Raw genomic sequence first — 27,099 nt, 5'->3', positions numbered from 1 at the left:
GCCTTTTCTTCATCTTTCTATCTATATATTTTGTGTGTATAATATATAGAATTGAAACTTTTTTTCAGAAAAAAAAAGATATATATTCAGCCTGCTAGCATCAAAAAAGGTGGTATGATCATCATCATCATCATCATCAACAACAAAAGAGAGAAAGAGTAACAGAGATTTGGATTTCTACACTAAATTTAATGATGGTGTTATTTTTTTGAAGAGTAAAAAAAAAGAAAAATAGAAATTTCAAAAAGCCATCCGAACAACTGATAATTGTTTATATATGAAGAACGCATGCGTTCATCAGCTGATCATTGTTAACAAAATTTTGAATCTCTTTTTTCTCTTTTTTGTTTCTCTCTTCCTCCCTCCCTCTCTCCTTCTTTTTTGTTTTCAGTTTAGCTATCTCTTTCACATTTAAATGTTGTTGTTGTTGTTTAATGAATGTAAACAAAACAAAACAAAAAAATATGAATAACAACAACAACAACAAAACTTGTATTTTTTTTACTTGCAATCCTCTTTGGAAATAATAATATTATTATCATTATTTACGTTCATGCGTAAGCGCAATCTATTTGATTTTTGGATATTATTATTATTGTTTGATGGATCGCCATCATCACACTCTTTTAATTCTCAATAATTCTCAAGATTTATTACTTTTGTTAATCAATTTTCATCAACTGTTCAACTGTTTTATTCTGTAACATTGAAAACAAACAAAGAATTTGCTTTTCAAGAAACTAATTGAAAAAACTGAACAAACATCAAAATCAGATTCTGATCAACACAACACATCCATTGATTTGACAAATTATTGCATCAGGATTCATCTATTTTTTCTGTGTACCCGTGTTTGTGTGTTAGTGTTATTCTCATTGTTTTCTTTCATATTCAAATCACAGGTTAGAAATTTGATATAATTTGGTCTTCTTCATCATCCATCATTCAACAAACACAGCATCAACTGTATATTGTATCTTGTTCTCCTGGGAAAACAACAGTCATTTTTCAAATCAAGAATCCAGAAGAAAACAAACCAACAAAAACGGTAAGTGTAGTGATTTTTTATTGGAACACCATTGTTTCATTTAATTTGATCAAGAGTTATACAAACACAATACAATACCTTTACCTAAAGATTTAAGATTTTTTTCTTTTCTTTTTTTTTGATTCATTTTTCTCACACTTACTTAGACATTGAGCAAAAGTGAGAGAAACAGAGAGGGGGATACAGCTATTTTTTTTATTGCAAAAAAAAGAAAACCATCATCCTCATCATCATCATCATTAACCAATATACAACACTTGTTCTCCTTGTATGTGTTGCTATAGGCTTTCGAAGGCTAATAATGATTGTTGTTGTTGTTGAATAAGACATTTTTCTCTTTTTTTTTGTTGTTGCTGCTGAAAAAAAACTAAATTTCGAAATTCAGATCATTTCAGATTGTAAAACCATCAACATTGTTCTATGTTTTCAATAATAATATATAGTGTATGTCCACATTCTGTTCACAGTGTTGTTGTTGTTATTGTCCATTTCATCGTTACTTTGGATGCTGATGATGACGATAAATGATAAAATATATGACATATCAATGTTGTTTTGATCAAATGTTATTGTTTTTTGTGTGTGTGAAACACCTATAGAAACACCCATTTTTCTGATGATGATGATGATAATAAACAAATTGTCATGACAATTATTATCATATAAATCAGTGTTGTGGTTGTCATCGGAAACCCTCATCAAATCATCATTATCATCATCATCATCATCGTGATCAGTAGCCTGTTATTTTTGGCTTAGAAACTAAAAAACCAAAACAAAAATAATAATTCATCATCTGTATGATCTTCATTGTTTTTTTTATTATTACCTCAATTTTTTTGTTCAAGGAAAAAAAATCAACTTTTTTTATTATTACATTTTTTTCTGGTTTTTAATTTTTTTGGTCAAAACATTTCCCTATTTATTATTACAAGGATATTGTTTTTTTTATGATTGACCAGATTTGTTGTTGTGCTTAAATTATTGAAGGTAATGATGTTTGATTTTAATAGTATTTGTTTGTTTGTTTTACCTCATTTTATCTTGAATGACAATGAAATAATCTCTAGGAAAATTAACTCATTTCATTCAATAGTTTTAGTTGTAATATTTGATAATCATTTGTTTGTTTGTTCGATGTGATGATAAATGTCGTTGATTGTCGTTTTCTGGATTTTCCATTGGATTTAAATTTTCAAAAAGTAAAATGTCGTTACATTTTTTCCCAATATTTTGATAGTCAATGAATTTCATTATACAATTAAAAAAAAGCCTTGTTGTACTTTTTTTGAAAAAAAACATCCTTGATAAAAAGATTCAATGATTTGATGATCATTTCCATCATATTTCCAATATTCAACAGGTGATTCAAGTATTTATCGTTGAATTCTTTCCTATAGATGAATTTTATCAATTTCATCAGTTCCAAATAATGATTCACCACATTTGAAAATCTTCTTCCTTTATGGATCATTTCCATTTGCTTTTCATAATCATCGGGATTTTTTTCTCCAAAAAAATAAAAAATATCATTTTAAATCGACTCTCAATTTGAGTTTTTTTTGATATAAAATTTCTTTAAATTTTAACAACAACAACAACAAAAAAAACCAGGTCGCTCAGGACATTTTTGTTTCCGTTTCGTTTACTTTCATTGAATCGATTGTTGTATGATTTTTTTTCGTTTGTTTGTGAAATAAAAAATCTAGATAATGGAAATTGTCATCAATCCGAAATAAAAAAATGTTCCCCATAATGATGATGATGACATCAACAATCGACACCAACACACAAAATCTATTAATCAAGGGAAAACAATAGATTTTTGTGTGTATATAGGATTATTATTACTTTTCTGACCACCATTATCATCATTATGATGATTAGTTTTAGCTGAAAAAAAATGCAATTTTTTTTTGTTGTTAATATCCACACACATCATGATTCGATGACCATTACCATGCATCGTTAAATTATTATTATTGCAAATCGATTTTTCGATTTTTCTGTTTTTTGTTAATTGTAATTATCATATTGAACAGCAACAACAGCAAAAAAAAACATGTTCAATTGGTCTTTGAAGGTGAAACATTTATGCATGTTCATAAAAATGACAATGATGGATCAAAAAATATACATTTTTTATGAGTAGTATTGTCTTTTTTTAAATGTGTATTTAAAAACGACCCGTTGTATTCCAACCTTGTGTGATTTTTTTTCGTTCGTTCGTTGATGCATTTCATATTTAATGAAAAAAAATTTTTCATTTCCCGTTCTATTTTCTATTCTCTTCTCATTCTCTCTCTCTCTCTCTCTCTCTTTCATTCAATCATTCATTCATGATTTGAATGAAACAAGCACACACACACTTTCGTTTTCATCCAAAAAAAAAAACATCAGTGTGAGAGAAATCAGTTGGATTGGATCAACAATATTACAATGTGGTTATATGTCCTAGTGGCCTACTAATATATATTCATTATTATTATTATTGATGATATGATGATGATGATAGTTTTCTTAGTGTTTTCTCTTTCTCTTTTTGTTTCACTGTTCACCATCTTAAGAGAAAGAGAAAATGGAAAAGAAAAAAAGAGTTAGTTTGACCAGTATATACTTGTTGTTGTTGTTGTTAACATTCCATATCTTCAATTTTTTTCTTGTTGAAAAAAATTACTGCCGTGTTCCTGAAATGATATTGATGGATTTGTAAGAAAAAAAAAGAGAGAGAAAAGAAGAAGAAGAAGAAAAAATTTCCACAATTCAATGGCAGTCATTTGGATTTCTAGTTTCCAACAAGTTTTTTTTGTTGTTGATTCAATGCATTTTTTGTAGATTAATTTTCTTTCAATGTCCGTATTTTCTTAATAGAAGAAATTATCCTTAATGATAATCATCATTAGTTGTATCCAGTTGACACTTGTTGCTCGTGATTTTTTTGTATACAAGAACACTCGCGTTCGTTCCACAATTGCACAATCTTCATTGATCCATTTGATTATTTTTTTCAAATTTCGTCACATTTTTTTCCATTTGGTTTAATTTAGAATTGAAATAAAAAAATTCAATCAAACTTTGTGTGTGTATTGGTGTGTACCATTCGACAAATGTCTTTTATAATATTCGAAATGATATCAACAACAAATAAAAATAAAGATCATAAGTAAAGCATATGATTTTGTTTGTTTGTTTTCAAAACAACAAAATCACACATAAAGATTATGATCGTTAAAAAAATGTGATTATGATTTTGATTGTATGATATCATTTTATCGTACAATTTGAAATTATGCAAACTGGTAATAGTCACATATAATAGTCATTATTATGTGTAGTCTATATATGTAGTTTGATACGATAAAAATCTTGTGATGAATTATTTCATGATCATGTTTAAATCAATGTTTAATCATTTGAATTTGGATTGAAAGGATTGAATGTGTTTTTTCTTTATGAAATGGAATGATATTTCCAAAATTTATTTCATTGATTTTCTTTTCTTTTCTTTTGTTATAGGAGATTGATCTTTTAAATTTGAAAAAAATCAATTTTTTTCGACATCATCAACAACACACATGAAAAACCATTGTAATGATTAACGAAACAAATAAAAAATCCATATTGGAACATTCATTGTCTCCAACATCAAAATTTCCAAATCATCATCATCATTTTGATCATTCAAAAAAATCCCTATTCCATATAATCGATAATATTAACAATATTGATAATGAAGAATCATTAATAATCATGAATAATAAATGTCATAATGAAATGTCTATCGATTCTAATGGAGAAAAATCAATCAATCATCATCATCATCATCAAAATCATGATAATCAGCAACAACAAAAATCATCCATATCAGATAATAAAACATTGGATTTATTTAACAAACAAACAAAGAATGAGTTGAACGAATCAGTGTCATCATCATCATCAACGAAACATGAATCTCAAAATGATTCATTATCAAGTAAGTTTTTTTTTTTTTTTTTTGTTAATCATACAAATTTTAATCGGTGTGTGTTACTGCCCTCATGACAATGATGATGTTTGAGTAGTTTGATGATGATGATGATGATTGGGTACATCAGTTACTTAACAATAACAACAAAGAATAGAAAAACAAATTGATTGTTTGTTTCGAACAAATCTTTGTTGATGTTGGCAACCAGAATTTTTATAAAGTTTATTTACCTGATGATGATGAATATATCTTTTCCTATATAGTTTTTTTAGATAATTTTTTTCGTTTGGCGCTTGCGTTTAGAATTGCGTTTGATCAACTAAAAATGAAACTAACTAAAAGTGAATGAATCACGTGCATTATCGTGCCTTGTCATTTTTTTTCGATCTGATGATAAATCCTGTGTTAGTCATGATTATTATTCAATGTTTAAGGATTTTATTTTTAGCTTAAATTGAAAAAATGAGCACACGCGCGTCAAATTCTGATGAAGAAAAAAAAACATCAATGGCCTTCATCATCGGTATAAGATTGATGAAATGAAAAACTCAAGATCAAAAAAAAAAATCAAATTCATGAATCTTGATTCAAACAAAAATCATGTGCCATAAGGATCCATGTTTAATTTGCTGGTTGTGGTTAATATAGCTCAACCCGATAGTTGTTTTATGTTTGTATCAACGACCTCGTGATATACATGTGTGTGTGTGTGTGTGACTATACGGGTGTTCAGTCACATTATCATTATTTTCATTATATGATAAAATAAAATGACAGATCATAAACACCATTTTAAATTGATAGTATGGAATACAATGATCTAAAATCATTTTTTTCGAAACACACACACACACAGTGAAAACCAAAAAAAAAGGGATCTATGAACCAACGGATTGTGTTTGCTATTTTTTCAAAATGCATACATCACTTCTGAATTTTTTTATTTTTGGTTTTTTTTTTTTGTTCATGAGGAGTTTTTTCGTTTTTAAGCTCTATATAAATTGATTACTCAAAAAAAAGAAGAAAAAAAATACATTGGTTCACTAACCCAACTGGTATAATAATTTGGCACTGTTGGTTTTGATAATAAATGAATGTGTGATATATTTATTACAAAAAAAAAAATACAGGCATGCTATGCATCGTACACTATTGCATTGTCATTCAATTATACATGGATGTAATGTGATGTTCTTGTTTTTCTTGTTTTGTTGTTTTTTCCTAGGAAAAATTAAATCATTTTTTTTTGCGTTGATTTTTTGCGTTAATCATTATTATTATTATTTGTTATTGCTATTGTTTTTGTCATTATTGCATCAGTCGTTATTATTTGTCATCTAATCTGTTCAAAGTACTTCATTTTTGTTTTTTCTTTAATCGGGAATCGTTAGAATATTCTGCGGAAAAAACTGATCACTTTTTTTTGTCGAATTATAATCATCATTTTAATCATGATAATTTTTGGAGTTCAAAGTTTTACATGGAATTTCAAACAAGAAAAAAAACGCCAATATCATTGGTAATAATAATAAATTTTCTGGTCTCTGCCAATGATCTCTTTTCAATGTAGATGTAATATTGTTTCAGAACATCATCTTATACAACCAAAAGAAAGAAAAGATGATGCGTCCCTCTTTTATCACAATTTTTTGTGTAACTTATTGATTTTCACTTTTTATTGTTGTTGTTGTTGGCTGTCATATATTGAACTCAGCACAAACATCAATCATTCAAGAATGATTTTAACCAAAAAAAATATATATTGTACTTTTTTTTAGATACTTTGTTAATAATATTAGAATCTTATAAACTGTTGAGTAAAATGCTGTTTGAAAACAACAACAACAGCAAAAACAATTTGTTTGTTTTCAATGAGGGTGGAGGATTGTTGTTGTTGTTGTTATTGTTATCATTGGCCTGATCAATATATATTGATCAGATGGAATATTATTTCATAATAATAATCATTATTTATAAATAACAGAAATAAACATGATTAGAAACAATGAACTTTAATTTGTCATATCTGTAAATGATGTAATCATATCAGCAAAGGTATTTGTACCTTTAGATTTTTCAAATAAATAAAAAAAAATGATTGAAGGTCAAAATTGCCAAACATTATCCGGTTTGATTTGATTGTTTCATTGATTTTTTAGAACCATGGAATTCGTTTTTGGCAAAAAATGTTGTTTTGCTTTTTTTTCAATACTGTCTTTTGCCCCCAATTTGACAAATACCATATCGTAATGGAATTGCAAAAAGTTTTCTTCACAAAAGAAAACTTTAATGATCCAAATTGTACCTTGTACATAGGATATTTCGAAATAATTTCTTTTTTGTGTAAAAAAATCCTGTAAGCATCATAAGATGTTTGTTTTCTTTTTGTTTGTTTGTTTGTTTGTTATTGTCGCCAATAAGTCTAAATTGACGCTTCTATTGTTATTTTGTTATATTAGAGATAAAATTATCAAATGATGAGATTAACAAAAAAATTTAAAGTCCAATACGAACAGGATGTTGATGTGACAACGATTCTTGGGTAATCAAATTTTTTATTATTATAATTTTCTTATGTTATTAAGAATTTCCAATTGGTTTTTTTCTGTTTAAAATGTGTGTTGCGATGGATACAAAAAGATAAAGTTCAATATTTGATTGATGTAATCATCGTATGTAATTAGCGTAAATAACTTATGTGTTTGTTGTAAAAAAAAATCGATTTACGAACTGTAAATGTAAGTAAGTTGTTTGCTCGAAAGCAACCCAAACCAAGCAACACAACAAAAATCGTATTGAAATTAGATACAAATATCACCACATGGTACTGGTATCATGATGATGTTGATGATTTTATTTAACCAAGAAAAAAAAAATAATCTCATGCTTTGATCAATCGTTCAGCACCAGAGATCGGTTAATCACGTTGATGATGATATAGTGATGCAATACATATGTTGTTGTTGTTGTTCATATCATGTGTATTGAGAATAATATCTTTTCTTTTTCTTTTTTTGACAACCCTCCCTCCTTATTTGAAACCAAAAAACAAAGTACATTGAAGGTGAGGGAGGATTAACTTTCAACAGATTTATTTAAATGATGATGATAATCGGTACCAAAGAATGAGTTTTTTGGTCTCTTTAGAAAAAAAAATTTCCAAATAATAATTGCACTTTTTTTTAACGAAAATAAGTAAATATACAGATGTAGAATTCTAACCAAAGGATCCTTACAAAAGGATATCTATACACATACATCACACCGCTACTTTATTGATCATTTGTCAAATGTATCATATGAAAAGATGCTGTTGGTTTGGTATTTTCAATATATAGAAAAAGCTAGCATCCAAAAACTCACTATATATGTTTGTCTTCACTATAGAGTGGAGTTGTTAAAATTAGATAATTATTCCTTTTTGGAAGAACAAACAAACAAACAAAACAAAAAATTTCAATCATTAAACAAACTGACAGCGACTAATCAAGTCGATTTGAGAAACAAAAAACTATTACTTTGAAAATCATCATCATCATTTGATTCTCATCATCATTGACTGATTATCATCAACATTGAATTTTTCATTTCATATTTTACATTTTTTTTAACACTGTTGCTAACCTGTTGACCCGTTGTGATATTATAAAGTTGTTTTGTTTTCAATTTCATAATTAGTGTGTTTTTTTATATCAAATAAATGAATATTATGATATAAATGATGCTATTTTCGGTGGTGATGAATAACAAACAACAACAACAAAGATTTCATTTAAAATAGCCAAATCATCAACATTATAATCATATATAGTAGACAAGAAAAAAAGGAAAAACAAACCCTTCAGTGAATAACAGGTTGTCAAATTGTTTAATTTTTTCTTGTTTTTCTTGTTGAAAAAAAAATATTATTAACCCTGTTCAATATATTGATGATATATAATGTATGAAAAGCATTTAATCATCAATATTTTGATTGATTATCAAATCCATGATAATATAATGATGATTATGAATTTGTCAAATGAAAATTTTGATGATGAACTTAATTTTAATTCTAAATTAACACCATTTATGATTGATGCTGGTGTTGGTTAGTTATATATCTTTTTTCGTTTTTTGTTTCTCCATTTGAATATCATCAGTAACGTTTCAACAAAATTGAATTTTCTTTTTTTTTCAAAATTGTACCTTTTTCTATAGTGATTTGCAATCTAGTCAAAATTTTTTTTTTAAATCATCATCATCAATGTGTTGTTTATATCTGAAATTGTGAGATTATTAATTTGACAATAAAAATTTTCTTTTTGTTAATGAGGTAATTGATTGTGATTTATTTTATGGAGGTTTTAACGTTTGGAAATGATATTTTGTTTTTGACTGTTTGCAATCATTTATGATTAAAATTTTTGTAATTAATTTTCTTTTTCTTTTTTTTCTTTCTCCCTTCTAATCTAGATGATAATCTGATAACACTTGATCAATTATCGTCAATATTAAAAAACGATAATCATACAAAACAATTTCAAACAATCATTACAACACAAAGTGATCATTCATATTCAACAAAATCAAAAACTAAAACAATAAAAAATCATCAATCATCGACAACCAAAACAAGAAAACGAAAACAAAAAAAAGAAATTATCAATGATGATCAAGATAATTGTCTGAAGAATATTATATTGAATAATAATACATCCGAAAAGATTACTATCGTTCCAATTAAAGTTGATTTACATCACGATTCAACAAAGATATTATTTTTAAACGAATTGGATTCTAATCATTGTATTTCCCTTGATAATAAACAACAATTATTATTACAATCATCAAAAATGGCAAGAGAAAATCATCCAGTAAATGCTGCTAATCATATGGCGACAATTTTAAATAACAACAACAACAACAACAACAATTGTAAAAGTAGTAGTAATAGTAATGAACAGAAAAACATTACTTTTGTACAGCATTATCAACAACAACAACAACAATTACAACATCCACAAACATCATCATTTGGACAAGGAAATTCATATAATTCAATGAATAATAATAATAATAATATTCATCAATTTATATCGATTGGCAATAATGGTGATGTGATTTATCAACAACAAATGTCCGAAATTAACAACAACATTAACAACGCTAACAGTAATAATCAGATTAATGATGCTGTCTTTTCATTTGATGATCTAAATTCTCCGTCCTCATTTATCGCATCAAATAATCATTCGTTACCTCCAGTTCAGACTATTTTAAATAACAATAGTAGTAGCAACAATAGTGGTGGTGGTGGTGGTTATAATAATCAGCAAAATTATCAATCAACCATTCAAGATTTCAGTACGGAAATGTTCAATTCTTCTCTTGATAACGGTATGAATTTCAACAATAATGAACGAGGTAAATTTACACCCCTTTTCTAGTTGAATTTATTCTTATTATTATTTTTGTTTTTGTTTAATTTAGATCCGTTTCTGGAAGAAATTGATTTGCCAAATGAAAAATATCTGCTATATGGATGTTTCACTTCAGATGAAGATAATTGTAATCAACAGATCTCACCATTATTGCCATCATCATTATCACCATCATCCCCATCATTAAACACATTGAATGGTCATGATCTCTTTAGTTCTGATTTGAATATTATGCCTAACCAATCGAATGTACTTTCATCTTCTTTTTATGATCAATCATTTACCTCGGATCCATTAATGGCTCATGATAATTGTAACAAAGATGAACAAATTATTCTACCCGAATCATCTATTAATATTAATGAATTATCGAATTTCGGTAATAATGAATATATTGAACTTGATTCGGATTTTAAAAACGATAGCTATTTTGGAAGTAAAAAACCAAAATTAATGAATGGTAATTCCAAACATTTGCAAGAAATGACATTGACACAATATAATTCATTGGAAATTTCGGTCGATAATCATAAAAATAATTACTGTTATAATGGAATCTGGCCCAATACAGATTTCGAGTTGCCACCGGTTAATTTCAATTCTAATCAACATTCAAAAGTTTTGATGGCCAGAAATGATATTGCAACAGAAAATCGTAATCGATTAAAACGACCATATCCATTCGGTGATGATTTGGTTCTATTTGGTTCTCAAAAAATTCAACAACAACAACAACAACCAAATCTAATGATGCAATCCACAAATGATACCTCATCAATAAATGATAAAGGATCTTTTGTAGTTCAAGACAATACAATCAATCAGCCATTACCTCAGCCACAGTACTCTAGTCCGAATCTAAAAGGACAACAGTCTCATAATAATATTGCCCCGTTGAATGAAAATAGACAAACAATCAATATGATTAATCATTCACAAATTAATGGCCCAATTGTTCAGAATAATCTGGTTGCAAACAATCTAGTCTCGTTATACCAAAATAATAATAACAATATCAACAATCAAAATGCTACGAGCCGAAATTCAAATGGAATTCATTTGTTTCAAAACATTTCTCAACCAAACACATCGATTACTTTTCCATCAACAACAACGACGACAATTCCATCTTTTCCGAATAGAACTGTTTGGTCTGGAAGTAATTCCAAATCTAAAGAATCTTGTCATACACAGATGATAACTGGATCATCGAATATTAATAATAATAATGATGGTAGCATTGTTGCTACAATGATCAATTCGACCAATAATCGTATTCGTAATGATTCAGTGAGCACTGATATTTCTGATGAAGGATTTGCAAGCCATTCGGAAAATGATTCCGATGACAATTCGGATAATAATTCGGAAATGCTAAACACCATAAATGAACATAATAATAATGATCATAGATTGTCAATGGTCGATACTAATATTGATATTGATCAAAATCGAATGAACAACATTGTTAATGTTGATTGCAAAAAAGAAGAAGGCATTTATGACGTAAATGGTATTATTCAAATAGAATCGAAAGAAATATGCGAAAATAATGTTTGGATCAATGATGAGAATGATCTTCATTCAAAAGCATCAAATTCGAGCGTTCAGGCCAAAAATTCATTATCTATTGATGAAAATGATTATTCAGAAGATGATGATGATGATGATGAATCTTTTTTTGGTGATTATAATAATTCCGATCTATTGAATGCAACCATTTCCGATGATGTCAACAATAAATGGTCATTGAGAATGGGCCGATCACGTAAAGGTCATGATAAACGATACTTTTGGCAATATAATGTTCAATCTAAAGGTCCAAAAGGCCCTCGACAACATAGACCACTTGATGACAATGAAGATGATGATCCACACGTTTTGAAAGAGACTACAGACCCGGTATTTGCACCGGATTGTCAAATTGAAGGTGTCAAACATTCCGGTAAAGCACGAAAAGGTGATGGCAATGATTTAACAGCTAATCCAACTAAATTACTCAAGATTGGTCTTGAACTGAAAAAACTAGGCAAAATATTGAATGGATTGACACCTGTTACGGAAGTACCGGCAAATTTTCGTAATAAGTCTCGAAAAGAAAAGAATAAACTTGCATCAAGAGCATGTCGGCTAAAGAAGAAAGCACAACATGAGGCTAATAAAATCAAGCTTAATGGCTTGCATCGTGAACATGGACGATTGAACAAAAAAATCAAACATATTCGTCATCTGATTGAAATGGCCTTACGATTTAAAGAGATAGGGCAACCACAAATTTGCAACTTTTCCGGTCAATTTCAATGTCGAATCACATCGATATCAGATATACCATTTATATTGCAAAAAATTAAAGCCAACAATCAGATCGATATGGAAATTGCTGGCAAAACAGCCGATTTTGTAAATCAAATCTTAGATAATGTTACACAAGGCATTACTGATGGTGGACTTGATAATTATTAATCAACTTTTCTTATTTAAAAAGATAGTCATTCGTTAATCGATCCATTCTTTTTTTGGTTTCACACGACTATTATCATTATTACATTTATCATCACTATTATTACTACTACTAATCTTCATAATCATTAATCCACGAAAACGATATTACGAATCGATTAAAGTGAGTGACAAAAATTATTAATCTACGAAGATTTTGGACAACCGATTGATGAAACAGAAACCGTGATATTGTTCCATTTTTTTTCTATTCTCTTATTATTATATACGTTCATCATATTCATTGATTTACTTGAATATTTTCTAATCATCATCAATAATCCACAACTTCATTATCATTACAATGGATAATTACATAGCTTTTGCCTCTACACACACACACACATGATCTAATGTTCATCTGGTATCATCATAATGATGAAACGAAAATTTCCCTTCAAAAAAAAATTTAAAAAAAAAAAATAGAAAGACTTCATCATTGTGATACGAGAATCAGGAATTTTTTTTTCATTCAATGATTTCTCTCGTTCATTCATTCATTCATATGAATTTTTTTTTTAAATCCGATTTATGAAAACAGAATTCTTAATTGCAGCAAATGCATCCCAAAAAATTTCATTCATGATGCCAGTCTGATATGATTGACAGTTCCAGTTAATTGTTTTGTTTTTTTTGCAACGCTATCTACTTCTCATTTTCCTGTCCAGTGAAATTTTTTTTTTTGTTTTGTTTCAGTTTGATGTCCAAATCAGTTATGTTTAACGAATTATTTGATTATTATATACGCAATATATACACACATACAGAGAGCAGGGCATTATTGTATTTGACATTTAGGTTATTTCTTTTTCTTTTTCTTTTTTTTGTTGCTACATTCTTTTCACTTCCTCATTTTTCCGACTGTGATATTTATTTTTTATTCTTTTTTTGTGCAAATCCTTAATCTTTCTCTCCTCTTTCTTTTTTTTCGTTTACCTGCAATTATATTCTTTAATCAACGTTTTCTTTATTGTTCCACACACAAACACATAAATCACCAAAATGTTTAAAAAAAACAAACAGTAACAACCAACCAACCAACCTGCAATTTCGAAACCAACTTACATTACGAATAATATTTTCTTTTGGCCTATTATCAAAATGAATAACAATATATCAATATCAATCATGATTGGAATGAATGTAATCGGATCTTCATTATTTCTTTTTTTTTCTAAAATTGTAATATTAAAACAAAACAAAAAAAAATTTGAATAAAAAAAAAGATTTTTTTATTTACAAATTTATGATCTTAAATATAATCTTTTCACTAATACATAGATAATACAACCAAAAAAGAAACCTAATGCAAGTATTGTTAATATTTTATCCGTCATTTCACGTCGACCATATTTAAATAATAATGTACGAGAATTTGAAATATAATTAGACATTGTACGTAATTCTTGTGATGTTTCGGTTGCTAATGCTGATGATGTTACTAATGTTTCAAGATTTTTACCGGATTTTTCTACTTCATTTGCCAATATTCGACTAACCGAATATAAATCATTCGTTATGGCTGTTGATTTATTTACCATTGTTTCATTATTTAAATTACCTTTATTATTATCGATACGATTTCTTAGATTTTTTGAATATTCAAATAATTTTACTCTTGTTTGATTATTTAATTTTTTCTGTGTATTTAAAATTGCTTTACGAATAACAACCATATTAATTTCATATTGATTACGTATTGATTCTAAATCCATTTGCATATGATAACGAAGATCATCATCTTCAATCACTTTGACTAAATGACCAAAATCGGTTAAATCTTGTCTTACATTATTCATACGTGTTGATAATTCCGAATTCAATTTGTTTAATGTTTGTATATCGCTATCACATTCGGAAATTTGCTGTTTGGATCGAAAAAAAATCAATTATAAATTGGAAATCGAATCTGATCAAAACATACCTTTAATAAGTTTTTTATACCGATATCATTTTGTGCTATACGATTTTTCAATAATTTTATTTGTAAAATTGTTTCCATTTTCAATTAATTTGATGATTAAAAAATCAGTAAAAAAAATTATCACGTTATTTACCGTCGAAAAATATTATCAACACATGCGCCACGTCAATCATCAAACGATGTATCGCGAGCGCTATATCCAAAAAATCAGCTGTGCTGTTGCTGTTGTTTTGTTTTTTACATTCCATCCAAACAGCTGTCATGATCCAAATGACGATCATTTTCCTATCATTCCGATAATCACAATGGACGGATAAAAAAAAGTGTGAATCTTTCTAGTCATCAGTATTTATCATTCTAGTCAAAATCAAAAACAATGATCTCAATCAATCGTTTAATTCAAATGATTATCGATTATAACAGTATTATTATAATTCAAATCTATTTATCATTCATTATTCATGTTTCAGCAAATGTATCATCAGTTTGCAAAACCGTGAGTAATATTTTTGAAAAATTGAAATTTTAACCATACTTGTTTTGAATCAAAAACAGACTGATTATAAATATGATTTTACCGAATGTGATGAATTCGGTGGTAAATGGCGTGTAATGGTACCGAATCAACCATCAAATCATTGTCTGGATCGATTAACATATGTTCCAACACGTATACATAATTGTTGTATGTAATCATTTTTGTATTGAATGTTCAAAGATTGCATTTTAACTTTAATATTTGAATTATAGATACTTCATGTGAAGGTGGACAATTTTTTAATAAATCATCATTGTTTTGTGAAGATTGTCAACCTGGCCATTATTCATTAAGTGGTGGTATTGTATTTGATAATTTTAAAAGTTTTCCCGATTCTCTTCCCGATGATTTTCATATAAAAACCGAATATAGAGGACATGAAAATATTGCCGCTGGCCAATGTTCAGGTGAGTTTGTTTTTGTTTTTTTGGCCATCTTTCATTCGATATAAACTTCTTTTTTTCTTGATTCATTTTATGAATAGGATGGCATGTGGACAATACTACAGGAAATTTAATTCTTCGTATCGATATGAAACAGGCAAATGCCAATAGTGGATGTATTTCAATTTTTACCTATACAGCCAAAGTAGTAAAACGTGGCCGACTCCGTTTTACTTATCATTATAAAACACCAAACAATATGCCATTATCATTATTGTTTACATTTAATTATCGCCTTTATGATGGTATAGGTGTTATTGAAAATGATATCGATACAAATATAAAATTTCCAATGACAACAATGGAAAAAAAATTTGAAACCATTGAACTACAATTACAAACACCGGGTTTATATATTTTTACCTGGAAAAGTATTGTTATCAAAAATTTTCGTAATTATTTTTCCGTTTCAAATATGATGAATTTTGATAATTATGGACAGGGTCCGATAAATTTTGATAGTTCACAAAATTCAGAAAATCCATTTCAAAATATGCTTTCCACTATTGGTATCATACGAATCGAAAAAATTATTATTGAAGGTGTTGCTTATGCTTCCGAATGTACACCATGTGAATCAGGAACATATGCACCTGAAGCTGGAATGAAAGAATGTTTACTTTGTCCACAAAACACTGCTTTTAATGGATCTGGTGCTATTCATTGTACAAAATGCAATCCAATTACAGAATTTGCTATGATCGGTTCGATTTATTGTTCGAAAAGACCAATTTGTGGTATGAATGATTTGTATATTGTACCGAAAAATGCATGCGATCCACATACTCTTAAACAAGAAATTGAATATCGATGGATTGAACCACGTATTTGTGTTGATTCTAATCATGTGTTTCCAAGAGAAAATAGCATAATCAATTGTACATTATCGAATCATACAATTGATTGTGATCTTGGTATGGAAATCAAATCCGAAACGAATGGAAAATTTTGTCAATTTTGTCCAGAAGGTTATTATCGAGATGAAAAAATTTCCGAATGTCAACCTTGTCCTCCAATGACTAATCCTTATTATGCACTTTCGATTCATCATTGGAATAATTCATTACCTGGATGGTCATCATCTCATCATTCAAACGACATTTCCAATATTGTTGATGAAGATTTGTTTACCGAAAATTCTGTCTATTTGAATTCTTATTTTAGTCGACAATGTTTTCGTGGCGATGATGATAATGTTTATAATGTTAATAATGATATGAACAATAATGATAATCCTATATTCGATACAAAAGGTGAATGTATTTCCAATACTGCATGGCAACCATTCAATGATTATATACGAACTGGAGCATCAGCACCATTGAATGCCTATCTAATTCTATCATTGATCATACCTTATTTTCGTACAAATGAACAATCTGAATTGACCTTTGATTTTGAACTAAATTGTAACAACAACGACAACAACAATGATTATGATGATGATCAATGTTTATTTATGTTTGTTGAAACTCGATCTGATGAAAGTGATTTACAATCATCAAATGAAAAAGATTTTATTCAACAAAATAAACAACAATCAGCCAATGATATTAATGCCAATCGTAGTAATAAGAAAAAATATTTTTCATTTTCTCAACAGACTATCAATCAAGTGATCAAAGAATGGACACAATCTACAGATACTCGTACTGTTTTTCGTCATCAAATTCGACGAAATATTTCTCGAACATTTAGTTGGATTTTTAAACGTACAACGAGCTTTCAATCATATGCAAAAATTTATTCATTATTATTAACTGGTTCGATTGTTGGTTCAGCTATACGTTGTCAAATTTGTCCAACAATGGATGATTCATCAATGGCTTGTATTTCCTGTCCAAATGGACAATATCTTCATCGAATTACAATGAATAAAACAATACAGAATAATTCTAATAGTCAAGAATTATTATCGATGAATAATTATCGTTGTGAAAATTGTCCAGAAAATCATATCCTAAACAATAACAATGGATTAGCTGTTGGAATTGAATCTTGTATGGCTTGTGGTGAAAATCTTCAATCAGATAATCAAACTAATATTTGTTTTAGTAATGGTTTAGTAACATTTGATCATAATGATCATTATGATCTTCGTGAACTTGAACAACCAATCATTTATAAAGGAATCAATTTGTTTACATCTGGTGGTACTCAATATATGAATATATTTAAGATTAGTTTATTTGGTCATCGTAAACATGATCCATTATCAACATGTTTGAATAATATAACTGTATTTGCTGATGATTCATCCGGTGTTCGTTCATTTATATGTCGTTCGACTATTATACCGGATGGATCGAAAATATTTTCAGCACAATCAGCTAGTTTAGGTATGTATTTGTTGAGTTGTTGTTTTGGTTGTTGTTACAAAGATTTTTTTGTTTTTGTTTTTGTTTGGTTGATTAGGTGATGAACTTTTGTTGATAACAAGACAAACATCTTATGCAAATATTTCGATACATGAAGAATTTCTTAAAAGTCCTGATGCTAATAAATATGATAAAGATTTTCATCTATATTTCGTTACTAAATCACCAACAACAGCATGTATTACTGGAAGAAAACTAACCATAACAATGAGATGTAAACCAGGCAAAATGACCGAAATACGAACACCAAATTCATGTCCCGATGGAACTTGTAATGGATGTGATTTTCATCTTTTAATCGAAACTGGAACAGCAGCTGCTTGTCGTCTTTGTCGACCGTATTCGAATGATTATGAAACAGTTATTGGTGAATGTATTGATGGTTCACAAAAAATTCATTATGTTAATCCAAAAGGTTGTGTAATGAAAAAATTTAAAACTAATGATACGCAAACTACTACTTTGATAACAAACAAATTAGTATTGAATCGAACATGTTCATTATTATTACCAAAACAAGTACAAATCGGTATAGCAATGGCAATGGTATCCGGTCTATTTCTTCTGCTGTTAGTATTCTATTTTTGGAATAAAAATCGTTCATTAGAATATAAATATACAAAATTAATTGAAAATACATGCGAAGGAAAAGGAAACGAAGATGATGATGAAATGGTTATCGATAATTGTTGTGTTGAAGATGTTGATTATGATTGTCAACAGAATGAAGATAAATTTGATGATAGAAAAATTGATAATGATAATAATCGATGTCGTTCGAATCGAAAATCATTGAATAACAATCATAATCGATTGGATAAACGTTGTATGATGATAAAAGATGAAAAAGATTTTGATCAACAACAAGTTGAATTGCAACAATTGTTTCCAGCCAAATCAAATGATGATAACAACAATAATAAAAATAGTAAAAATCGTCAAACATTCGATGATGAAGGCTATGAAACGATACATTTAATTTCAGCAAATACTATTCCAGCAGCTCCAGCAGCTAATAATCTGACGATTTAAAACAAAAAACAATTTTCCATTCATCAACGCTTTTTTTGAATGATTGAATTTTTTCATTTTCTCCTTTCAACATTCCAAATTTTTTTCTCGTTTCGTTAAGTCCAATAATTTTCTTTTTTGCCTTGTCAATATTGTTTTTTTCTGTTGTCTACTTTTCTGCTGTCTTTCCCCCCTATATATATGATAAATGAATCTGAAAATTTTTAATTTAATATATTCCAAAATGAATAAAAATTATGCGTTTTTTTTTGTTGTCATATTGATTAATTTAGACTATTTCTCTTGATACACCACTGATAACAACAAAAACGTTTTAGGTCAAAAAAAACGTGTGTGCAATATACATGAAATGACAAATATGGACAAAAACAGATCGAGATCATCATCACATCCCTTTTTTTAATATGAAACATGCGAAATAAAAATCCTTTTTACGAAATCCAAAAAAGAAAAAAAGATTGAATTCACTATCCCTCTCTCTCTCTCTCTGTGTGTTGTTTGTCATTTAAACTAATTATAATTATAAATCATAGGATTAAGCATGTGTGTGCGAATGAGTGTTATTTTTTTATTTTGTTAGTCTAAAATTTCGATCAAATATCCCAAATATCATTATCATCATTGTCTGATGATGTTGGGATATTCTCAATGTCCATTCTTTCACATTGTGCAATAAAATCAATATTAAGTGTCAAACAAACGATAAAAAAACAGAAAAAGAAAAAGAAGATCATTCGGATGATGCAAAATTACTGATTTAAGTTATAGATGTTTAAATTTTTTTTAAAACTTTAAAACTTAAATTTTCTTTTACTCTTTTCGCTCTCCGATCTGTTAAACTTTTTTTTAAAAAAATTCATTAGAGTTATGTTACGATTTTGCTTCATCATCCCAATGTCGATGTTGTTGCTGAGACGCACACTACTATAGTCTGACAATGTCCAAAAATGTTCACCTCAAAACGATCTTATGGACATTTGTTTGTTTGTTTATTTCAAAGAAAAAATGAAATAAAATAAAATAAATTCTTTAAACCCTAAGTATTATTATTATTATGTTTATGAGTTTCACCATTAACAAGAAAAAGTCTTACCACAAACAAAATAATCATCGCTAATCATTCGTGGAAAACTAAATAAACTAAAAAAAAATCATAAATTGAATAGGTTTGGTTGTCAATCGAGCGCGTACCTGAAACAGAAAAAAAATTAGTCCGAAACACACAGAGAGAGAGAGAGAGAGGTAAGCAAGGAGAAAGACGTTGACAAAACCAAGGTATCTTTTGGCATAAAATGAATTGAATAATTAAAATAGATTTAGTGGCCACAAATTTCACTCATTCATTCATTCATTTTCTTCGTTTATTTATTAGCTTATTATTCTTGTTTTCATCTTTTTTTTTTTTTTGGTTTTGATTTTTCGCGTTTAAAATATGATGCTGTTGTTACCTATAAAATGCTAATTTTTTTTCTTTCAACATTACTTACCTTACCTTACTTTGTTTGTTGGCATTCATCCTTTTTGGTATGTAATGTATGTCCAATAGGATGTTGATGCGTGTTGATTTTGAAGGTCAAAAAATTTTTATCATCATCGTCGTCTTTTTAAAGAAGAAAATGATCAATAACGACAACAACAAGAAGAGGATCATATTTTTTCTGTTTTTTTCATCAATCTTGATGGTCGAAATTTTTTTTTTTTTTGTGAAAAAAATTGATGACGATAATCAGTTTTTTTTAATGGACAAAGTTTCAATCTTTTTCGTTTCTTCATCTTCGTTGTTTGTTGTTGGTTAGATCAGTTGGATGATCGATTCATAAAATCAATCGATCTGCGAAAAAATAAGCCAAATCATCGTTGATCTAAAACAGATCAAATTTGTTCAGATCAGTTATTTTTGTTTCGGAAAAAAACTTTTTTCGACCATAAATAATAGAGATAGATAGACCACCATCACAGATGAAAAATATTTTGTTTGTTTTGTTTTTTGAAATGCAAATAACGTTTATTATCTTCTTCTTGACTTTGTCATCATTGGCTTTCATGTTCAATAGTTTTGATTGTAAATTATCATTTTTTTTTTTTGTTTTTTTTTTGTTTGGTTTTTTCTCATTATTATTACATGCTAATAATAATAATATTTTCAGTGATTCAATGTATCAAAAAAAAGTTGTAAAGTTTTTTTGTTGTTGTTGTTTCTTCTGAACTTCTTTTTTTTTCAATTTGAAATGAATTTCAAATTGTAAAGAAGTTCATTCCAAACACAACAACAATTATCGAATGCAAATCTTTTGGCTAAAAAAGATTTTAATTAAAATCTTTTCGATTTCAGAGAATGTTTCAAAGAGAAGAAGAAGAAAACTTTGTTTTTTCTTTTCGCCAAGGCGCTAATAATTATATTCCAAATTATAATGGGAAAAAAAAGGATGGAAAGGAGAAAAAAACATTCAATTTCCATTCGATTTTCAAATCTCGTTTTTTTGATTTTATCCATTTAAATATAAAGATCACATGAACACCACCACCACCACCATAATAATAAGGAAAAGATTCACAAATAAGCTTGAATATTTGAATTTCAAAAAGAAAAAAAAATTGTCATCAATAAAGCCAATGACAAGGTAAAAAAAAATTAACAAGATCAATCTTCAATCAAAACACTGTATTTTGTACACTACCGTTTATCACAACTTTGATAATCTTCTTCTTTTTTTTTCCCAAATGATCAAATCGATTGGACGAAAAGAAAACCATTCAATAATTTCTTTAATGATTTTTCTTTTTCTTCTTCATCGGTTTGGATTTTCTTATCTGTTTTGAAACATTTGTAACTGATTTTTTGTTTCTCTTGGCGTCTAATAAAATGTATTTATTTTTTTTTGTGATTGAGAAGATTTTGAAAAAAAACTAAACTAGATGATGATTATGATGATTATGATTATTCACCAAAAAAAAAAAATAATGTTGCATATTCGCAATGTTTTAAGATGTTTTTTTATGTTATAAAATTTTCCACCATTTGAAAAAAAATTGTGACCTATTTTTGCAATTTGATCAAAAATCAAAAATCAAATTGGATGATATTTAGATTAAAATTATGATGAGATCCGGTATGAGAAAATTATTTCATATAGGTGATTTGATTATCACACCTTTATGATCTGCCAATCGCGGACTTACCCGATATGTTGATGATGATGATGACAAAATGTACTAATTCGTCGAAATTAAAAATGAGCGATAATGAGTGAAATGAATGGGGAAAAAGAAGAAAAAGACGAAATTGTCAAAAATGGTTGCCACCATCAAAAGTGATTTATGATATTTAATTTCAATTTGAAGTAGTAATGTAATTTCCAGTTAAGTCAGTTATAGTTTGAATAGACCGGATGATGATGATAATGTTTTATTGGTGAAACAAATTTTTTGTTGATTTGGTGCATACATGTCACATTAAAACCTCTTTTTTTTCGTCGTTGTTGTTATCAAAATATCGACTAGTAATCTTTTTTTTTAAAAAAATTCAGGTATATATTTAAATATAGTTGGCCATAGTTTTTTTTAAATAGATGATGATGATTACTTTATGGTGATAACAGATCTTTTGATGACATTTTTTTCTCTGACTTACTCAAATTTTTTTGCACTAATTTTTACCTTACTCGTTTTTTTTCATCAATCTAATAAGCACGTTGTCCTAAAACTGCTTCATTTTCTGCTTTTAATTCTTGTAATAAATATTTATAGATTTTACAACAAAAAAAAATACAAATTATTTTTTTTCATAAGTCCTGTATATTTTATAATATCAAAATTTTAAATCAAATAGAAAATTGAAATAAAAAATTGATTCAAAGATAGTCAATTTTAATGAAAAAATAAAAAATAAAGATCTAATCGAGAAAGGAAAAAAACCATGTACACATCACTACTATATGTAAACTCTATGGATGATGTAATAATAATAAAAAAAAGATGAAGATGAAAAAAAGCCTGAACAATTTGATTGATAGATAGATTGATCATATAGATTAGACAAATGAAATGTTGATTTGTGTGTGTGGTGTGTGTGTGTGTGTGTGTGTGTCTTCATTTTTATCTGAATGTAGGTAATATATCCCCGGATAGAAATATTTCAAAAAAATCTATGCAAAGATAATTCGAAGAAATAAATTTTTTGGAAAAAAAAAATTTTTCGGAGAAATTTTTTCTCGGATGCAGATGACAAATTCCTTGAATAACTGTAATTTTGGATTCGGATAGTTTGAATAATTTATTGGCTAAATAATAATTAACATTTTGTAATTAGAAACGAAAAATTGAATAAAAATTCTTTAAAACAAAAGAATTTTTTTCACTTAATTAATTATGAAATGAAAAAGAAAGCCGGCAAACAAAAACCAACAAAAACCAAAAAATAGTCAATTTCGGGTTGCAAACAACCAAAAAAACAACAAAACGATGATTGCCTAATGTAATTCCTTCTATCTCTCGCTTTGTCATTGTGGTGGACACACACCAAGAGAATATCAAGTGGTAATCATGATTATCATGACAAACAAACAAACAAACAAAAAAATGGTCATAAAAAAAATTGTCCGATTTATGTTGACAATAATAACAATTTAGTGTGATTTAAGAATCTTTTTTCTCTCTTTTCTGTTTTCTGTCCTGTCGAGAAAATGAAAATGAAGAATAAAATGAAAGAAACGTACCTTTTTCTTCAATGTTTTTGTTCATTGAATCCGGTTGGTTTGTCGAAACAAAACAAAACGAATTGAACCAAAAACAACGAAATTCTATTGTCATTTTTTTAAGTCGACATTATATATCAGCAAAAGGATCATGTTGTTGACGAATGATAATGGTGAGAAAATTTTTTTGATTTCAGGAGAAAATCGATCAATCGATTGATGATGAAATTCACTTTTTTGAACAAAACCCGAACCAAATCATCAAAAAACATAATACCCTTTTTTTCAGATTTTCACATAATCGGTTTCATTACAAACATTTTTTTTCTCGTTGTTGTTCAATTCTCATTCATAGCATCTTCTCAGTTGTTGTTGTTGTTGACGGATATTATTCTTTTCTTTTTTTGTTTGTTTTAATTGATTTTCCCACTCGATTTTTGTTTTTCTGGGGGGTTTTTATTCGCATTTTTCCAAGTTGCAACCGTTGAAATGATGATGAATTTCCTATATAGAAAAACAAATGGATCAAACAAAGAAAAAAACTAATCAGATCAATCAATCAATCAATCGATAATTTGCTATAATCATCCATTTATCCTATATCGTGATTTTGCCCGTTTTTTTCGTGTTAACTGACAGATAGACAGACAGACAGGTAAGTAAGGATGCAATCAAAAGATGATGATTATGCTGTTTAGTAAGAGAAAAAAGAAGGAGATTATAAAAGAAGAAGACTAAATGTGGATCTACATTACAATTATTATAATCATCATGATGATGGTGTTGAAAACACGCCTTTTTTTGTTGTTGTTGTTGTTGGATAATTAAGGAAAAAACCATTACACCGTTTATATCTGAAAAACATTTTTTGTTGTTTTTGTTTCGAAAATTTCGTTATAACTTTTTGTTCCATCCTTTTTCTTGTTATGATGTTATTAAATGAATGAAATTAAGTGTTAGTTTGAGGCGATAATGATAATGAAAGGCGTCAATCAATCTGCCATGAACTTGAAATATGATGATGATTTTGTATACAAACACAAAGCCACACACACATTTTGATTGATTTGATTTGAAAAGAAATTATCAAAATATTAATTTGTTGATGATGATGAGGATGTATCAATTTGATCGTAAAAAAAGGTGGATCAATCAGTAAATAGTATCAGGAAATGTTTCGGAATATTCATTACGAATTATGATAACTATATAGCCGGAAATGATGAACGAAACGAAAAATTTTTTTACTTATTTTGATCAATTTTTTTCGTAGAAGGAAAGGAATACCGTAAATTCTATAACCTAATGGATGATAAAAATCAATAATTTCAGGAAAATAAATAGAAAAAAACAACATAAAAGTTTACCTCGAAAAATCCCAAAACATTACCAAATGATGAGCAAGCAATTTTTTCGAATCAAAAATCGAATATCAAAATTTTCGAACGTATTCTATGAATAAAGCTCAGCAAAAAAAAAAAAACACGCGCCCGCGCATGGATTTTTCTATTCTTTTCTTTTGTTTTTGTTACGTAAAACAAGAGCAAAACAGCTGCAACAGCAACAGGGCCCAGAATTCATTCGATTTTTTTTAACTGTTCGAATTTCAATCAACATTCGATTTTCAACCAATTTTAAAAATCAACAGGTTTTTCTAAAGAAGATTTTCTTTTGAATTTTCGGTTAAATCAAATCAAAAGGTAAGCAGAATTTTCATTCATTCATTTTATTTCATTTGTTATCTATTTTAAATGATCAATTTGTATATCCAATTCAGAAGAAGAAAAAAAATTGACTTTTGAATTCTTAACTAAAATTTGCTTCTTCTACCAACTTCTACCAAACTAACTAACTAACTTGACTTGACTCATTAAAATCCATTCAATTAATTTAAAATTTCAAGCAAAAAAATCTGTATAATTTTTCATTGAATTCTTTCATTGAATATTTATTTAGTTTGTTTCAATTCAAGTTCTACCAGCCAAATTATTATCTTTTCAATATTTCAATGATGATAGTGATGATTAGATTAATAAATGAAAGAGTAGAATGATATGAAACAAAAAAAAAGTAACAAAATAAATCGACAACTTGTTATTGCCTATTTGCCACATTTGAAGACTACGACCACCACCACCACCAATTAAACTGACGTTGACATATCGAAAATAATCAAACAGAAATATATTTCTCCATCTTTTTCTCAAATGATAAACGGTTGTTGGTTGGATGAGCCAACAAAATAAAGTACATACATACACAAAAAAAAAACAAAATTAATGACAACGATACTTTCACCACTCTAATTAGCTAATATATTTTCTGACCATAACCCTGAAAAAAATTTTACGTAAGTTTTTCTTTTTGATTGAATTGTCTACTGAAAAAATTCTTTATGGTCTGTAATTTTTTGTTTGTTTTTTTTTAATTTTAATTCAAGATAAGAATTTTAAAAAATGTTACAATATTAGTCTTGACTAAACTTTGAAGAAAAAAAAACGTCATTTTTTAAAAAAATTTCCTGAGTTGAAATCCAAAACTCCACACTCATGTAAAATCAGATTAATTCATTCGCAATGGTATTATGAAAGCACGTGCTAACTTTTACAACCATTCATTCAATTTTCAATTCATGATTTTTAAGAAAAAAAAAACGAGATTATTATCGCAGACATGCAGACTTTTTTTTAAAAGAAAAAATCACCAAAAAAAAAACAGTGATAGATAGGCTATATAGACTTTTTAGTATCAAATATTTCATCATCAAACAGGTAGCAGACCAGTTTACAAGAAAAAATATTATATTCCTCTTGAGAATACGTGGAAAGAAAATATCCCTGTCTTGTGTTTATGTGTTTATGAAGGTGAATTTTTTTTCACTTTTAAATATGCGTGTTGATGCTTCTTTGATTTCATTCATTATTCATTTCCATTATTATTATAAAGTGAATGAATAATAGATTAATAGATAGATAATGATTGATTGATTGATAGATAAAGTATATGTTTAGTTGAAAATTGATTCATTAAATAGAAAATTCTTCTTTTCTTTTTTTTATTCCCGTTTCAAATTAATCAATCAATCAGGTTAGTTAGTTTAGTTAGTTAGTTTCACACACAAATACCTGTTATTTAGATATAGATAAAGAT

At 27.8% G+C, this 27,099-nt stretch overlaps 3 protein-coding genes and 1 long non-coding RNA gene across 15 annotated transcripts; 2 read left to right on the top strand and 2 right to left on the bottom strand.

Annotated features, from left to right (window-relative positions):
* The first annotated feature begins 547 nt into the window (after nt 1-547).
* REPTOR (repressed by TOR) lies at nt 548-14,183 on the top strand. Its single transcript, XM_075820266.1, has 4 exons — nt 548-1,048; nt 4,565-5,024; nt 9,474-10,424; nt 10,491-14,183. Exons 2-4 carry the CDS (start codon nt 4,640-4,642, stop codon nt 12,902-12,904), a joined length of 3,750 nt encoding a protein of 1,249 aa, XP_075676381.1. The 5' UTR covers nt 548-1,048; nt 4,565-4,639; the 3' UTR covers nt 12,905-14,183.
* On the bottom strand, nt 14,150-15,053 carry Sec20 (vesicle transport protein Sec20). The gene is made up of 2 exons (XM_027338648.2): nt 14,865-15,053; nt 14,150-14,805 (listed from the first exon to the last, which is right to left on the bottom strand). Exons 1-2 carry the CDS (start codon nt 14,940-14,942, stop codon nt 14,185-14,187), a joined length of 699 nt encoding a protein of 232 aa, XP_027194449.1. The 5' UTR covers nt 14,943-15,053; the 3' UTR covers nt 14,150-14,184.
* Nucleotides 15,054-15,110: 57 nt separating this feature from the next.
* On the top strand, nt 15,111-19,255 carry LOC113789152 (endosome/lysosome-associated apoptosis and autophagy regulator family member 2-like). The gene is made up of 5 exons (XM_027338647.2): nt 15,111-15,360; nt 15,420-15,549; nt 15,615-15,809; nt 15,887-18,184; nt 18,261-19,255. Exons 1-5 carry the CDS (start codon nt 15,241-15,243, stop codon nt 19,253-19,255), a joined length of 3,738 nt encoding a protein of 1,245 aa, XP_027194448.2. The 5' UTR covers nt 15,111-15,240.
* On the bottom strand, nt 18,011-25,421 carry LOC142645068 (uncharacterized). 12 transcript variants are annotated; one of them, XR_012846251.1, is made up of 9 exons: nt 25,317-25,421; nt 24,705-25,251; nt 23,971-24,639; nt 20,743-21,117; nt 20,447-20,534; nt 20,349-20,395; nt 18,866-19,427; nt 18,735-18,801; nt 18,011-18,680 (listed from the first exon to the last, which is right to left on the bottom strand). It is a non-coding gene; the product is annotated as an uncharacterized LOC142645068 (long non-coding RNA). The 12 variants fall into 12 exon arrangements; XR_012846252.1 differs by having other exon boundaries at nt 20,748-21,117; XR_012846253.1 differs by lacking the exon at nt 20,447-20,534 and having other exon boundaries at nt 20,748-21,117.
* Between the last annotated feature and the right edge of the window lie 1,678 nt (nt 25,422-27,099).

The sequence above is a fragment of the Dermatophagoides pteronyssinus genome, unplaced genomic scaffold (assembly GCF_027571235.1).
Source record: "Dermatophagoides pteronyssinus isolate colony J.1.1.1.1 unplaced genomic scaffold, Derpt_VIB-CSIC_2022.12 sq0006, whole genome shotgun sequence".
In the NCBI taxonomy this organism is placed as follows: Eukaryota; Metazoa; Arthropoda; class Arachnida; order Sarcoptiformes; family Pyroglyphidae; genus Dermatophagoides; species Dermatophagoides pteronyssinus.
Note: the sequence above shows the minus strand (reverse complement) of the source record. Positions and strands in the feature narration are given on the sequence as shown.